The sequence below is a fragment of the Ochotona curzoniae genome, unplaced genomic scaffold, assembly GCF_017591425.1.
Source record: "Ochotona curzoniae isolate NIBS_2020 unplaced genomic scaffold, NIBS_Ocur_1.0 contig_66, whole genome shotgun sequence".
NCBI lineage: Eukaryota > Metazoa > Chordata > Mammalia > Lagomorpha > Ochotonidae > Ochotona > Ochotona curzoniae.
The window spans coordinates 25,859,806-25,875,810 of NW_024466512.1; the positions used below are offsets into that span (position 1 = coordinate 25,859,806).

A 16,005-nucleotide genomic window follows, 5' to 3' on the forward strand; every position below is an offset into this window, starting at 1 on the left:
TGCCATTGTGTTCTTTCATTATAGTGATTATCCTTTCCTATTTCTATGTGTAGCACATCCATAAGCATTATTTATGGGACTGGGAAGTTGGTGGCAAATTCTTCCAGTTTCTGTTTGTTTTGAAAGGTCTGTTTCTCCTTCCTGTATGAATGAAAACTTTGGTGAGTGTAGTATTTTGAATTGGCAGTTTCTTTTCTTTTCAGACCTGGATTGTGTGTCTCCACTGTCTCCTAACCCCATAGGAATTCTGATGAAAAATATGTTGTGAGTCTTACTTGAGATCTAACAATAACTTTTTTTCTCATGTACACATTTTACAGTCTTTATGTTTTCCTAACCACTAGACCACCAGGGAATAGTAATCTTTATGTTTTACTGTGGGACATTTGATAATAATGTATCATGGTGAAGATCATTTCTGGTTAGGCCTCTCAGGAGTTCTGTCAGTTTTCTGTACTGGACACCCATGTCTTTCTCCATAATAGAGGTGTTGCAGCTATTAATTCACTAATTAGGCCTTCTAATCCATTCTCTCTTTTCACACCTCCAAGGGCTCTGTAGAACTGCATGTTAGGTTATTTGATAGTACCCTGTAAGTCTCACACAGTATTTTCAGTTTTCTTATTTCTTATTATATTGCTGTTGTTTGCTTGCTTATTTTTTTATCTTTTGTTTATTTTCTTTTTAAATTTTATTCCAATGCTCTGAAATTTCCCATCACCCCTTCCAAAAATCCCCTACTCTCTGTGATTTCCCCTATATTATTACAATACTGTAGTCCTTCATAAACTGTCTTAAGTCCACCATTCTGCTATTTAAGTGCATCCAGACATTGTAGCTATGGACAATGGCAGAGTTCCAGCCCCTTATCATTGTACATTGTTTTTAAAATACTGAATTAGGAGTAATCCTGGACTGAAGAATATGTTTTTGATACCTTAGACTCATTGTATTCTATTTCCTTTGTTCCTAGAATTTGCCTAAATTATTCTACCCTGTTGGACTTGAAATCCCTGATACTATTCTGCAATCCAAAAACTGGATCAGAATATTCTTTGGGAAAATGCAAAAACTGGTAGTTACTAATCTTTAATATAATCAGTAAGTTTTTACTCTGTTGATAGGTATCATTTAGCAACACTCATTGTAGGACACCTAAACATTCTATTAGCATATTTTGCTTGAGCACTTTGTTTTAAAAGACATTGTCAAAGATATCTACTTACGATACAGAGTGTCAGTGTCTCTCATTTTAAGAAAAATTGATTTGAGGAAAATAGGAGTAAAGCACTCAGAAAATGAAAAATGACAGCTGATTATTTTATTAGTTGAGTACTTTCAGCATTTCTAAAATGCTGACACTTGCAGAGCACATAAAAACATAACAGTATTTTTACATTAACTAAGAAATAATGTTCTTTGAAAACAGGAAGCCTAAAGTGAAGTACATCTTACTGTTTTTGGTGTGTGCATTGGCTTCGACTAGAAAAAACTTGAAAGCTTATACAGGCTTTTCAAGGCTGAATATATGTTTGGTGGTCTATAGTAAACAGAGTTATTTGTAAACATATATGTACAATATGTCCACTGATGTATTTATTATACTAAAAATTGCATCCAAATGATCATTAATTTAAGTAATTAAATAAATTGTGGGATGTTTATACACATATGTAATGCAATGCCAATATTAAAAACAAAAAAATTACAATATTTGTTAACTTGGCAATTTCACTTGGTTTACCTCAACTATTACTCTCCAAATAATGTCTTCCCTGTTTTTTTAATATGTATATATATGGTTCAGAACCTATTTTTAAATTACTACTATAGTTGTCACATAATGAGGAGAAATAAAAAAATGATTAGTAACATGGTTTCAGTACCTCTTTAATCGTCTGAAATATTTAGGAAATCCCACTATTGTCTTTATAAACAATGAAAAACTTAAGCTCAGACAGAGTGTTTCTAGAATACAAGATTGCCAACTCTCAGCAGGGGAAGGAAGACCTAATAAAAAAGCAAGAGATGCATTAGTCATGTTATAGGGGTCGATAGGAACATGTTATTCACAGCATCAAATGTGAAACAAATGATGCATTTCTAATTACACTAATTGATTAAAATGACTTCTAAGAAAAATTTTAGTTATATTTTCTTGACAAGGGAATTTTAATGTAATTAAATATATTCTGGAATATTAATGAAACTTTAAGGGTTACATTATCAAATACTCTGTATTAACAAACAGATCATGCACTCTCCCCTTAGCCATAAAGTTTTCAAACTTCCTTCACCAAGGAGATTCATTTGTTTTCCTGGCTTGGTACTGCTGATTAATTTTGCTAAGTTTCAGTCATTTTAGTTAATTTATTAGTTCTGGGTTTTTTTTTTAATAAAGCCTTATTGAAATATTGGCATATACCTCAAAAAGGTTATACCAAGTCTGTGGCCTATCTACTTTTTACTTATTGAAAATCATGATTTATAATGTATTAAGCTTGTGCTTTATTATATTATATTTTGAATAATATTGCAAAATTAATATGTTTTGCATAATTTGTAAAAAGGAAGAAGGGGGATTGTGAGAGGGTCGTATGATTGTCTTTGAATTGTACCTATGAAATAACATGAAATCTGTTCTCTTTCTATGATGACAATTTTAAAATACAAGATGTATCAGTTCTTAACTTTAATGTGTTAATTCTTGTACATTTTTTAATAAGGTGCTTCAAAAAGTTCATCAAGATGGTATTAAATGTTTATTTTTGTGCAAAATTTTTGACATCCATGTGGTTTTAGAAAACTCTCATTTTCCATGAACTTTTTGAAGACCCCTGTATGCTGCTTCAGCTCCCAGTCAGTTATGACACCAATGCACTATGTTGCAGAGCTGTGATGTTCAGCAAGCCAGGTGTATCAAACACATTTTCAACTGAACAGCATTTTCAGTGTATTGTGATTTTATTGAGACATAAAATCTTCTGAACTAAAGGAGCATCTGAATTTAGATATGTAAGATCTTGTTTGAAATTTTTGCATCTTTGGGCCTGTTATGATGTTTTGGTGGCTAAATCCTTGGTTTGCATGTGTTGGGTCTCCATATTGGCACTGGTTCATCCCAGCTGTTCCACTTCCCATCCAGCTCCCTGCTTGTGTCCTGGGAAAACAGTAGAGGATGGCTCAAAGTCTTGGGACCCTGCAGTCAGGTGGGAGACCTGGAAAAGCTCCCTGGCTTCAGATCAGCTTAGCTCTGGCCCATTGTAGTTACTTAGGAATTGAACCAATGGACAGAAGATCTTTCCCTCTGTCTCTCTTCTCTGTAAATCTGTCTTTGAAATAAAAATAAATAAATCTTTTTAAAAAAGAGAGAACTGTTGCATCTTTATGAGTAAAAGTGACCTACAGTTTTCCTTTTTGTGCTCTCTTGAAGAAATACTAAAAGCTAGCTCCTAATATATTATCAACTCTGCCTTTTGAGACACAGCTATAATCTGGTGAGACCGCTGCCTTATAGCAATAAGGAAACACTACATATACAAAAGTTAATAGTGTCCCAGAAGACAGGGAGGATAGGTCAGAATTTATTGAACAGGAAGTTTGGTTTGAGGCAAGTCTTTCTAAATGAATGCACCTGATTAGGACTGGATAAATTTTGAGATACCTTAGTTATGGGTTGGTGGAAACACAAGGAAGGCCACAACAGTTCCTAGCATATAAGCTGACTGTTGATATTTACCACTGAAGATTTGCAGAGTCCTCCAGGAAATCTCTGTAATAAAGAATCAGAAAGCTATTTGCCTGGGAATGTCATTCCCTGGAGAAAAAAAGGTCATGCTAATGAAAACAAAGGGAAAGCACCAAAGTCCTGTAACCAGTGACAATAAGAATTGGTTGATGGTGTCCAACTGAATGTGAGAGTAGTCAGTTACTTTTCATGAACTTTATTATCAAGATTAAGCTGTATTCATCACATGAGTTGTAGAGCATTTCTTCAACTTTCACATTATGATGTATCTTGTATAAAATTAAAATTACGTGGTATTTAAAAGTATTTGCCTTTTAAAACTCGCCTACACTTATGTTTTCTGTGTATGAAGATATTTAGGATTGATTTAATATTCATATATTTTATTTTAAAAAAAAGACTTTAATTTTTTTAGACAAGTTTTAAGGTTACAGCAAAATTGGTTGGAAAATTCAGAAAGCTCCTGAACCTGCCCACACTTGTACTACCAGCATCCTATCCCAGAGTAGTGATACATCCCAGAGTTGGTGAACCTATACTGTCAAATTATTACCATCCAGAGTCTGTAGTTTGCTTTAATGCTTGATTTTGATGTTATACATTCTATGTATTGAAATGGACAGTGGCACATATCCATAATTATACAGTCATTCATAATGCCTCTGTTCTGTTTATTCATCCCTCCTTTCCTCTTCTCTTACCCATGACAATCACTATTTTTTAATGTTTACATAATTTTGCCTTTTCCATATGTTATATAGATGGAATCATACAGCATTTAGCCTTCTTTGTTAGTAAGATACATTTTAAGTTCCCTTCACATGTTTTTATGATTTGATAGTTCATTTCTTTTTATTGCTAATATTCCATTGTCTGGGCACAGTGCAGTGTATCCACCCATTCACCCAGGGAAGCATTTCTTGGTTACTGCCATTAACTTGCTGAAATGTGTCCTGGTTGTTTTAAGCTTTGGCAGTTGTGACGAAACCCAATATAAACACTCAGGTGCAAGGCTTTCTGTAGATATAACCTCTCAAGTTGAGTCAGGTCAATACCCAGGGGTGAGATTCTGTTCAGATGTTTCCATTTATTTGTTTGTTTACTTATTTATTTATTCATGAGGCATAAAAATAGATACTTACATAGAATAAAAAGAAAGAAAAAATAAAAAGCACTCCTGTTTCACTTCCCAAATGTCCTGAAGGGGTTACACAGGGTCAGGCTGAAACTAGTAGCCAGGACACAGGGTCTCTCAAAGAAGAGTCACTTGAGCCATTTTACCTGCTGTCTCCCAGTGCTGGAATCTGACTTGAACTCAGTTACCCTAATAGGGAATGTGAGTTTCTTAAGTAATGTGTTAACCACTCAACTGACTTAATGTGTTCTAGGTATATGTTGTTGTAAACATACAAACTAAGAAAAAGAAACAGGTATGTGGTTGCTTAGGAAATCTGCAAGTTTAGAATATGAGGCTAATTTGGGAGCTTCTAGTGTTTCCTGATAAAGTCTATGGAAAGAAATTTCAACTCATAAAGCCTCAGAAGTATGGCTTTTTTAATAAAGAGAGCATTCCTTTGCAAGTAAACTGTAACTTACATGAAACAAGCTTGATATTAAGTTAATGAGACACTTTGAAAGACTGAATCACTGTGTTTCATGCTTCATGTTCTTTATACCATTGTCTTTACCAGTCATCCATGCTCTTTACCATTGTCTCACTTGTTGTTATCAAGCATGGTGGTAAGACTTGTTTTGGTCAGCAGAATGTGAGTGAAAGAGGCATGCCTTGACAGACATTCTTGTTTCTCTCACGCTTGTGAGTCCCTACCAGTCATTGAACAAGGAAGATGAAGGATGCAGAGAGCAGGCTTTATGCAGACTTACAACCTGAGGTAGAATTGCCCAGCTATTTGTTTCTTGGAGAGACCTTGACTTGTGAATAACATGAAGTAGACTCCTAAAACATATTTTTATTGCATTTTATATTAGCAAGAAGGTTTTTTTTTCTTTTGCCTACAGAAGTAATCATTTCTCTGACTCTGCCTCCCGCCTCCTCCAGCCATTGTGTGTTCCTAGAAAAAAGAAATTCTTCCTTACAAACAAACCGAGTTACCAGAACCACATCTCAAGTTCTAGGTAAAAGTCCAGGGAAGACTGGTAATCAGAAGCAGCAGCTATCCAGATATTAGAATCAGCTGGAAGGGCCCAGAGTGGTAGCCTAGCGGCTAAAGTCCTTGTCTTACATGTGCCAGGATCTCATATGGGCACCAGCAGCTTCACTTCCCATCCAGCTCCCTGCTTGTGGCCTGGGAAAACAGTTGAGGACAGCCCAATGCTTTGGGACCCTGCACCCGTGTGGGAGACCCAGAAGAGGCTCTGGGTTCCTGGGTTCGGATCGGTACAGCACCGGCCATTGCAGTCACTTGGCGAATGAATCAGCAGATGGAAGATCTTCCTCTCTGTCTATCTGACTTTCAATAACAACAACAACAACAAAGAATCAGCTGGTAATAATCTATCTTCATTTGGTCTGCCCTATTCAGAATGGCCTTAGTCTTCTCTTCAACAGAACTGATATTGGGTTATACTACTGATTGTCTCCATTATTTCAAATTTTGACAAGTGGAGTTTCGGTCCTAAATATCTTAAACATCTGGCATTGTCGGGAGAAGAAGGACTTTGACTTTGAAACTAATGGAATCAAAAGATCTATGCTCTGAAGCGAACTTGCAAATTACAACCTCATGTTTGGAGGGAAAGTGTTTAAGAAAGAAAAGCCATTAGGCTTGGAATAAAAGACACAAACTTGAATGTGAGCTCTTCCATGGGCAGTAAGGGTGATAAATACTGCTTTCCTCAAATCATTGTGAAGATTCTATGAGAAAACTAATGAATTCAAGTTGAGCACAAAGCATGGCACCTTGAATAGCCAGACACCTCTAGAAAGAGGATTGAACCTGTCTGAATTCAGCTTCTCATTTCCAGTCAAGGTCCAGCAAAATCAGTTGTAACAGAAAAGTTCCTGTCTGTCCACAGCTTTATTAAGTTGTGTTTGATGATTCAAACGACAGGGACCTTGCACTTCTAGTTGGTGACAGTTTTTCCTCTCCTATCTGCTAAATAGTCAGTGCCCGGATCCAAAGAGGGACACAGTGTGGGGCAAGGGTAGAATATACATCATCATTCAATTCTTCCCAACAGCTAACTTGCAGTGGTCCTTAAATGAATGTTTTCATGTTTCCTTAATAATGCCCACAGTCGCTACTTCTCCCACAAAAATATCCCATGGAGTAAGTAAAGTCCATCCAGACAACACTTTCAGATTGGATATCATGCTGGGAAAAGCACACCGCTCCACACTGATAACTTCTCTGTCACCAAACTTAACCCTGGGACAGTGAGATGTGTCATGGCTTTAAAATCAATGTGTCATCTTTGTTATCAAACAAAACTATTAGTCAAAAGGTTTGAGGTTTCAGCCTAGCTGGGGCCAACAGCCTCTTCTCACAGCCAGAACACTGTAAATGTGCTAAATGTCACTGAGTTGTAGTGAATTGAATGTTAAAATGGTGAGTTTTACATTATGTGCTTTCCCCATAACAAAAATATGACCCTGAATAGATATACTGGAGAATGTATTTTTCTGTCCCTGAGTTGTAATTGTTTTTCTTCCTGACATGTATATACCTACTATGCAGTGTACCTTGATACCTGAATGCCTATAGGTGTGTCTACTTTTTAAAGAAAAATCTCTGGTCTGAGTGTTCTACTCTGTAGCATTTTGGCATCACCCAGGAATGTGATTTATTCACATCCCTGTCTCAGATTGGTATGAGGATTGTATTAACTGCACAAACACATAAATTTTCTTGCAAAACTCTTTGGCTTCAGCACAGATTTTGCCTACTCTAGAAAACTGCCCTACCCAAAGGGCAGGCTGGGAATGGGATTTGTGTCTGGCCTCTCCAAGGGCATTGTACAGCTTTGTTAAACAGAAAGCAGGAAAGAAAAGGGGATTCTTAACAGTACAATGGAACCAGAACTGGGATTCTTCTCTTAACATTCAACTTTGAGGCATGGCATTCAGGACTCTCAGTTCTTCCTGAGAAAGTCAATATCATTTTTGTTTTTGTTTTTTATAAACCAAAGATCATGAAATACAGCAGGTCACACCTCCACAAGCACAAAGTGGAAAAAAAGAAAGGTAATAACTGGGAGAAGAGGCTCACAAAAAGGAAGTGTTGGCCAAGCAGTCGTAGAGGCAGAGAGCAGTGGATGCCTCCAAGGAAAGGCTTCCACAAAACCCTGGGATGCATCATGCTTGTCAGGACCAGCTCTGGTGAGCAGGACTGACCTTGTATACCACACAGGGGAGGGAAATGCTCCCTGGGCAAGTTTTTTTTTCCCCACTTCATCCACCAGGTTTCAACTGCTTCTGTTATATCATTTCCTTCCAGAAGGACGAAGGCTTGTGAAAGATAAACAGTGCTGTGACGATCACTGCAACCAGGATCAAGGAGAAGAGAACCATGAGGAAGACGTAGGTGGAATGTGAGAAAGGCTTGGAAACTGGGTACTCAGCTGGGATCATGTTGGTTAGGTTCAGCATGTAGCCCAAAGTCCATCCAGCATCACTGTCATCAATCTGCAAAGAGACGGGAAAGTCTGCTATTTGTGGGCCATGGAGATTTTTTCACACAAACCTGTACTTAACATGGGGTAACCAGCAAGAAGATGGCACTACATTCAGTTCTCTAAATGGACTGTATTTTATTCTAAACTAGGAATGGGGTTGTGGGACAAAATAGATCAAGTGATTTTCTAAGAATGAGACGTCCCCTCCTCCGCATTCCCAAAATTAAGAAAAGAATTTGGTGACTGATTCCCCACATAGAAGAATTTAGTTCCGAGAGATCTTTCAGTTTGCATTCTTGTTTTCTTGTTTGTATAAATCTGGAGATGGGGAAGAGGAATAGAGCGTATAGTGATGGGAGGCCCGCAAAAAGATGAAGGAATAAAAATTGTATGATAAATACGGATATTCTCTGGATTATTATAGCCTTTTACTCCAATTCATATGTGTTGAAGTCACCACATTTAAAAAGGGGAATAGTTTTTTTGTTGTTGTTGTTTTTGCCATTAGTGGACATGGGTTTGAAAAGGTAGAGGAAATACTGCTGTTGATATGTTTAATCAAGTGCAAGTCACGCAGCTCATAAAAATGTTTCTGTTTTCATGGCTACCTGCAGGTGGTGCTATGAACCAGTGAGGCTGCTTCAGGGCTCCTCATCTAAGCCTCTTTCAAGGCCACTTGGTCACCTGCTTCACACAGAGCTTTCAAGCTGGTCAACCTTGCAGCAACAACCAACAAAGCTCTGCCCCATGACAAGAAACAATTATTAAATCATATTGTTGAATCACTGTGTCTACTAAAATACTATAAACTTTTATAAAGAATTAGTCACTGTTCTATAGTAGAAATGCACAATTGTAAGTATAGTTTCCCCTCTTAAGAGGATGCCTACAGCTGGTCAGCATACTCAGGGGGATTGCCACAGAATGCTAGGTTGAGTTAATGATGAACAGTAAAACAGAACATCAGGCCAAAACTTCAGTCAGGTTGCCTCTCATCTCTTTCAAACCTTTCATCATACTTCCCTCAACCCAACAAGTACCAAAAGTTTACCTTGCCCATGAAATGAATGTTCTTCCAGGAACTGGCTGTGAAATTATAGCCTTGCAGAAGGAGGGACAAGATATAGACGCCAGAAAAGCAGTATTCACTCAGGTATTTTGCCTTTACTCCATCAAAAGATATCTTTATCTGGAAGTGAAATGAAGGAAATCTCATACTTGTGCAACAGGTGCCTCTCCACAGCTCTGTGTTCCCGTAGGCCCTGATAAAAGGAGAAAGCCCCCACCCCACCCCCTCCCGGGCGCACAAGGACCTCTGGGCTGGCCTCACCCAGAGGGCTTGGAGAGTGGGTGTCACTCTCCCTTTGGCTGCAGGGTATACAGTGTAGGGTCTCTTTGGGTAGCTTTTCTCTCTAGGGTTTTGAGTTGTTGATCAGTACTTCAAGAAGGGGAAAAAAAGAGTCCCTGTGGGCTAATAGTTTAGAAGTACCAGATTTTTCATTCCCATTTCTATCCTCTAAGCTTGGAATTTCACAGTCACATATTAAAGTCCATGAAAATGTTTACATAGCATCACCAAAGCCTCGGCCCCTCCACTGAATCCCTGGACTGGCAACACCATCATCCCTAGGCGCTTGTGAGCTCTCATCCAGGAACTACCAACTTAGAATCTGCACTTTCATATGTGAGACTCACACATAGTAAAATTATGGTCACACCTCTAGGACACAGTTAGGCACTTAACTGCTAAAATGTCAACATCTCACCTATTTTCTGCCTTTACTTGACCTCCTCTTTTTTAATGCATATGAGTTACACTAAATGTTGAGTCCCTCATGTGTTTGCACATCTTATTTTGTACTGAAGATATCAAAAGCCGCCTATCACTCCTTGCCCTTACCTGTCTTTGTTGATTGTCATTGTATACCCAGATGACTACAATCTGCCCTGCTTGCTGATCCTGCCCTTCTTCAGAGAAAAACAGGACAGAGCATGTCTAGTTCAGTCCAGAGTTAGCTGCTGCTCTATTCCTTTGCTTCTGAGAAAGACATTTCTTTCCATTTCTTTTTTGGAGCCCAGTGCAGTAGCCTAGTGGTTAAAGTCCTCACCTTGCATGCACTGGGGATCTCATATGGGTGCCAGTTTGTATCCTGGCTGCTTTGCCTCCCTTTCGGCTCCCTCCTGTGGCCTGGTGAGGATGGCCCATAGCCTTAGGCCCCTGCACCCATGTGAGAGACCTGGAAGAAACTTCTGGCTCCTGGCTTCAGATCGGCTCCACTCTGGCCATTGCAGCTACTTGGAGAGTGAACCAGAGGGAGGAAGATCTTTCTGTTTCTCCTTCTCTCTGTAAATCTAACTTCCCAATAAAAAACAAATAATTTTAAAAAACACATTTTCTTCTTTCTAATTTATAGAAACATATCTTGGGCTTGTACAATGAAGAAAGGTTTACCACAATCGTGTCTGTGCCAGTTACTGTTAATTACTTACCTTCCTTGTCAGTAGAATTCTCATTAAAGAACTGCCTGTAGGGGAGTGGGTGTATAGTCCATGAAGTATGTTTACGAGGTTCTAAGCCAATCATAAAATTCTGTATTTTTTCTTTCCCAGTCAATTCCGGCCAATGAAATTAAAGTAAAGACTGCTGAGGGGTTTCTAGGACAGCTTTTCTTACAGAAAGGCTTAGATGTCCCGGTCCTACCGCTCTTCTGACCTTGAACATGGAAGCATGCCTAAAGACATAGCAATCACCCTGTGTTCATGTGCAAATAGTCATAACAATGGAACTGAGGCAGCAGTGGTTGAGACAAAGCTGAACTGCTGACCGGCTACCTGCTGTTACACTTCATACTAGGTGGGAAAAGTAAGACCTTATTTATGCTGCTTTATGCCAAGCCATCAAGGAATGCTTCCAAATTCATTTCTTATGTCAAATATCTGGACTTGTGTAACGCATTTGCTGGATCTTCATCAAACCAGCATGAACTGATGAACAGACTCTTACTTTTCATGATAGCTGCTATATACAGCCTCTTACCTCATCCCATGGTGTAGAGCAGAAACTTTCCATTTTCTGCTTCACATTTTCCAAAGAGGATTTTGATGTCAAGTTTAAAAAATTCATCACAAAGTAAAAAGCTGAAAATGCCTATAAGAAAGAATTAAAGTTTCAAGTTATGTTGAACAAAGTAGTATTCCCTGCTCTCCTACAGGCCACACCCTGGTGCAGGTACCTGGAAATCAGATATTTCAGACTGTAAGCCTGTTTTCTTCCTGGAAAATAAGTCATTACTACTGACATACATTTCTAAGCCATTTGGCAGTTACCTGTCTCAGTTACACTGTGAGAGTAAGACAGTAATAGAGTTGATGGGTAGGTTATAATACCATTTTTTAAACCATATGTTATATACTAACTTTTAAAAAAATGAAGAAATTTTATACAAAAGTATTAAGAGTTATCTATTCTTCCACTACCCCCAGTAGAAATGGGCTTACTGCACATCATGGCAGGCCTACTTTGGAGGTGTATTTTACCAGGTCTCCCCCATGTGAGGCAGGGACCCAGCTACTTGAGCCATGATCTGCTACATCCAAGAGTGTTTATCAGGACAAAGCTGGAATCAGAAGCAGAGATAGTACTTGAACCCAGGCACTCTGGTTTCCCAAGTGAGTCTTATTTACTAAGTCAAATTCCTGCAACCCTATTTCTTGCTTTTTTAATATACATTTTTATTTGTTTGAAGGCAGAGTTACAGTGAAGGGGAGAAACAGACAGAGTCTTCCATCTCCTGGTTCACTCCCTAGATGGCCATAATGACTGGGGCTGGGCCAGGCTAAAGCCAGGATCCAGGAGCTTCTTCAGGTTTCCCACATGGGTGCAGGGGCCCAAGCATTTGGGTCATCTTCTACTTCTGTCCCAGACACATTAGCAGGGATCTGGATGGGAAGTGGAGTAACCAGGACTGGAACCAGTACCAAATGGATATTGGCCCTGCAAGTAGTGGCTTAACGCACTATGCTGCAGTATCAGCCCATTTGCTTTTCTTACTCAACAGTTTGTTGCAAAAATCTCTCAAAGTCTACTGGGGACCTGGTACAGAGCAATGTTAATTCATTCGGGATATTCTCTTGATTTCCAGGATTTTCCCTTTGAGCAATGTTGAGTTTCTGAAGCCCTTTGTAAATCCTAGATATTAGTTCCTATCGGTTGTGTAATGTGCAGATTTTCTCCCATTATGATGGTTGTTTTTTCGAATTTTTTTTTTGATTGTTCCCTTTGCTGTACAGAAGCTTCTTAGGTTTGATGCAGTCCCATTTATTTATTTTGGCTTTGACTGTCAATGCTTTTGCTGACATTCATAACAAGCTTTGCCAATGCCTATATCCTGTAAAGTGTTTCTAATCGTTTGATGGTTTCCGGGTACAATTTTAGGTCCTTGATCCACTTAGAGCTGATTTTTGTGTAAGGTGATGGGTGGGGCTTCTTACTTCTGTAGGCTGCTATCCAATTGTGCCAAAAGAATTTGTTGAAAAGACCAACCATTTTCCCTGATTATTTTCAGTTCTTTTGTCAAAAATCAGTTGGTTGTGCATGTGTGGGCTCCCTTCTGGAGTTCAGAGAAATCCATGAATTAAATCTGGCCTGATTACTGACAGGTCTGTGCTGTCTCTACAGTGACAGAGTTTGCAAGAACTCTTGCAGGGATCATTGAAGAGAAATTTAACCTCATTCCATACTTACTGACCTATTTTCTGAAAAAGGAGGAAGACTATGAAGGGTAATTGGTATATGACAAATTTCATAGAAAATGTAGTCAAGATATCATTTTAGAGTAAAAGAACTTAGTTTTATGAAGAATATTTTAAATGTTAGTGGAACTTTGTATTATGAATAAACTATATATGGATATCAAAACTTTTTTGCACAAAATTAATTTTTGTTTTAATTACATTTTCCCATGAATTTTTGGAAATAGCCTTGATTGTTAGTCAATAACTGGTACTTGGCAGATTGCTCAATTTTGCAAAACACTGTAAAATTATGACTGTAATAATGCTTGGTCTCCAGATAAAAAATTTGAAATTTGAGTCATGAGACAATCTCTTTTGCTTTTGGTCAGATTTTTAAATTTATTCTTGAGTAATAAAAAAGGGAAAGGGTGCCTACTCCAAATCCCAGCGAAAAGGAAGCAATGTACCTAGGAAAGACTCCCCAGAAGGTGACTAATAATCAGTCAAAATCAGCCACATTAACCCATTTCCCATTATCATGGGCTGGTTTGGAGATGTACATTTAAGCAAATTCTGGGCGACAGGATTTGAAAAGATGTCATTTGGCACTTCTGCAAAATGGGAGAGATGCAATGCAGAAAAACCTCTGTGTTGTTTTTTTCCTGCTTTCATTTTGCATGTGGAGATTATACTTGAATCAGTAGCTGCTAGAGGAGCACCGTGAAAAGGGAGAGAAAACAATAGAGAAGTTGATCTCAAATCATGACATTGTTTAGACAAAGAAATAACTCTGAATTATTTACCTTGACTCATTATTATGTGTGAGGAAAAGAAATCCTAAACTCTGTGTAGACACATACTCTGTAACTTGGAATCAGAATCATCCTGACCAATTCATCTCATCATTTCACAAACTTACCCCAAAGTCCCCTTGAAGTGGTGGCAGAAAAATCCCATTGAAGGCACACCGAGAGTAAGGGCAGTAACTGGTGTTGAAGAGCTGTAGGATACTTTGATGGCATTGCTGATAGTTTCCAACACCATGGATGTGAAACTCATGGAATGGAAGAGTCTTCTCAAATCTCTTGGTACAGGGAGTCTTGTAAAGGTCACTCACATTTACCACCCTTTCATATCCAAGGTGGAAGCATGGGTCTTTGAGGACTCCGTTACTTGTATCCTAAAAGGAAAAATCATGTGAAGGCATCAAAAGTGGATGTTTTTGGTACATACAAAAGAAACAATCTGACTTCAACAATGCATAGACATTCTACAACACTCCAGCACTTAGCTCTGGCATCAATATGTCCTTATCCTGTCCTTTTCACTCACAAGAACAAATTAAAAAATAAATGTGTGTAATAGACACCAGAAGTAGTTTCAGATAGAAATGTATTTGTCAATTCACTGAGTGTTAATGTAGTAAAAACTGGGGTAGGAATGACATTAGCCTGGAATGCTTTTTGTGTTTGGTCCTAACCACACAGGGCAGAAGTAGATTCACAAGGGAAACTTTCTAGGCTCCCAAAATATTTTTGATCTTCTACCTACAGCACTCTTCTCTCCTCAAAGAGAATGAGAAGCTCCAAGAACTAGAAGGGATCCTGTGGCATTTAAGCCAGCAGTATCAAAATGCTGTACTGGGATTTTGGTGCAGTTATTTTATTTCTAAAACTGAGCTTCACATCTAACGCTTGTACATTTTTAAGGGATATAATGCAACATTTCAGTAAATACTCAAGTTTAACCCTACCATACCAGGCAATCATCCTTTCCATTCCCTTTTCTTTTTTTATATAGAAATAGATACCAGTACTTTGTGCTCATTGTAGCACCATTTACAACAGCCAAGATGTGTAGTCGACTTAAATGTCCATTAGTGGATGAATGCACAAAGAAAATGTGGTGTATATATACAGTGGAATATTATTCTGTCATAAAAATGATACCCTGACTTCTGAAGCAAAATATCTAGAGATCATATATTATGTTAAATAAGTCAGATATAGCAAAATATCACTTGGCCTCTTTTATATATGTGTATGAATGAGTATGTATGTGTAGGTTTATATGTGTGTGCGTGTGATCCAAATTTGAAAGATTACTGCAGGATAGGAAGGATGTAGGGGATGGGGAGGGAGCAATTGTGCCAAAACGCAGTCGTGAAAATAATGGGTTCTGTTTGGCAGTGCAGCTGGGTAACTATGGCTCACCCTGACATATCATAATATGTCTCAAGGTTTTTATTTCACAGCTTTCGAGAGAGGAAAGGGAACTGCTATGGGTAAGAAGCTTAGTGGAGCTTTGAGGCTCAGTGGGCTTCTCCCTGCAGCCCCTATTCCCATTGAGGTTCTCTTACTGAGTGTACTTCTCAGAACCACAGGGTACTTGGAGAAAGCAGAGAACTGGTTGTGCTCTCAGTGGCAACAGAGAACAGCTGCATGTGACATCCTTGTTCTGGTTGTCAGGGTGTGTCTAGTACTCACATGACATTTAGTATGTTTAACTTTTCATGCCTTTGAAAAAATGCAGAAAGCATCTGGGAACAAGATTTGAAATGGTGATAAATTCTGTTTACTCTCTGAAGTGCCTTTTTATCTTGCTTTCTAGGTCAATTTTAACAACCTATTTTTTGTATTGTGTAGAAAAAGGAGATTAAAAGTAAGCTAGACAGGCTTCTAAATTGTAGCACATGTATCCACATATACTCTAGCATGTAAATTTTATTATCAGATTCACAGGGGTGAGAAATTAATTTTTTTAAAGATTTATTTTATTTTTATTGGAAAGGCAGATATACAGAGAGGAGAGACAGAGAGGAAGATCTTCCGTCCAATGATTCACTCCCCAAGTGAGCACAACGGCTGACGCTATGCCGATCCGAAGCC

The 16,005-nt window shown here is 38.4% G+C and overlaps 1 protein-coding gene across 1 annotated transcript in view; it reads right to left on the bottom strand.

The window, feature by feature from the left end:
- Positions 1 to 6,692: 6,692 nt before the first annotated feature.
- The window catches only part of ENTPD1 (ectonucleoside triphosphate diphosphohydrolase 1), an 89,510-nt gene continuing 80,197 nt past the window's right edge, over positions 6,693 to 16,005 (bottom strand). The window contains exons 7-10 of the mRNA XM_040992408.1: positions 14,037 to 14,297; positions 11,421 to 11,531; positions 9,435 to 9,572; positions 6,693 to 8,393 (exon numbers count right to left, since the gene is read on the bottom strand). Of these exons, the coding sequence (XP_040848342.1) occupies positions 8,187 to 8,393; positions 9,435 to 9,572; positions 11,421 to 11,531; positions 14,037 to 14,297 (717 nt within the window). The 3' untranslated portion in view covers positions 6,693 to 8,186. The remainder of the gene's footprint in view (positions 8,394 to 9,434; positions 9,573 to 11,420; positions 11,532 to 14,036; positions 14,298 to 16,005) is intronic.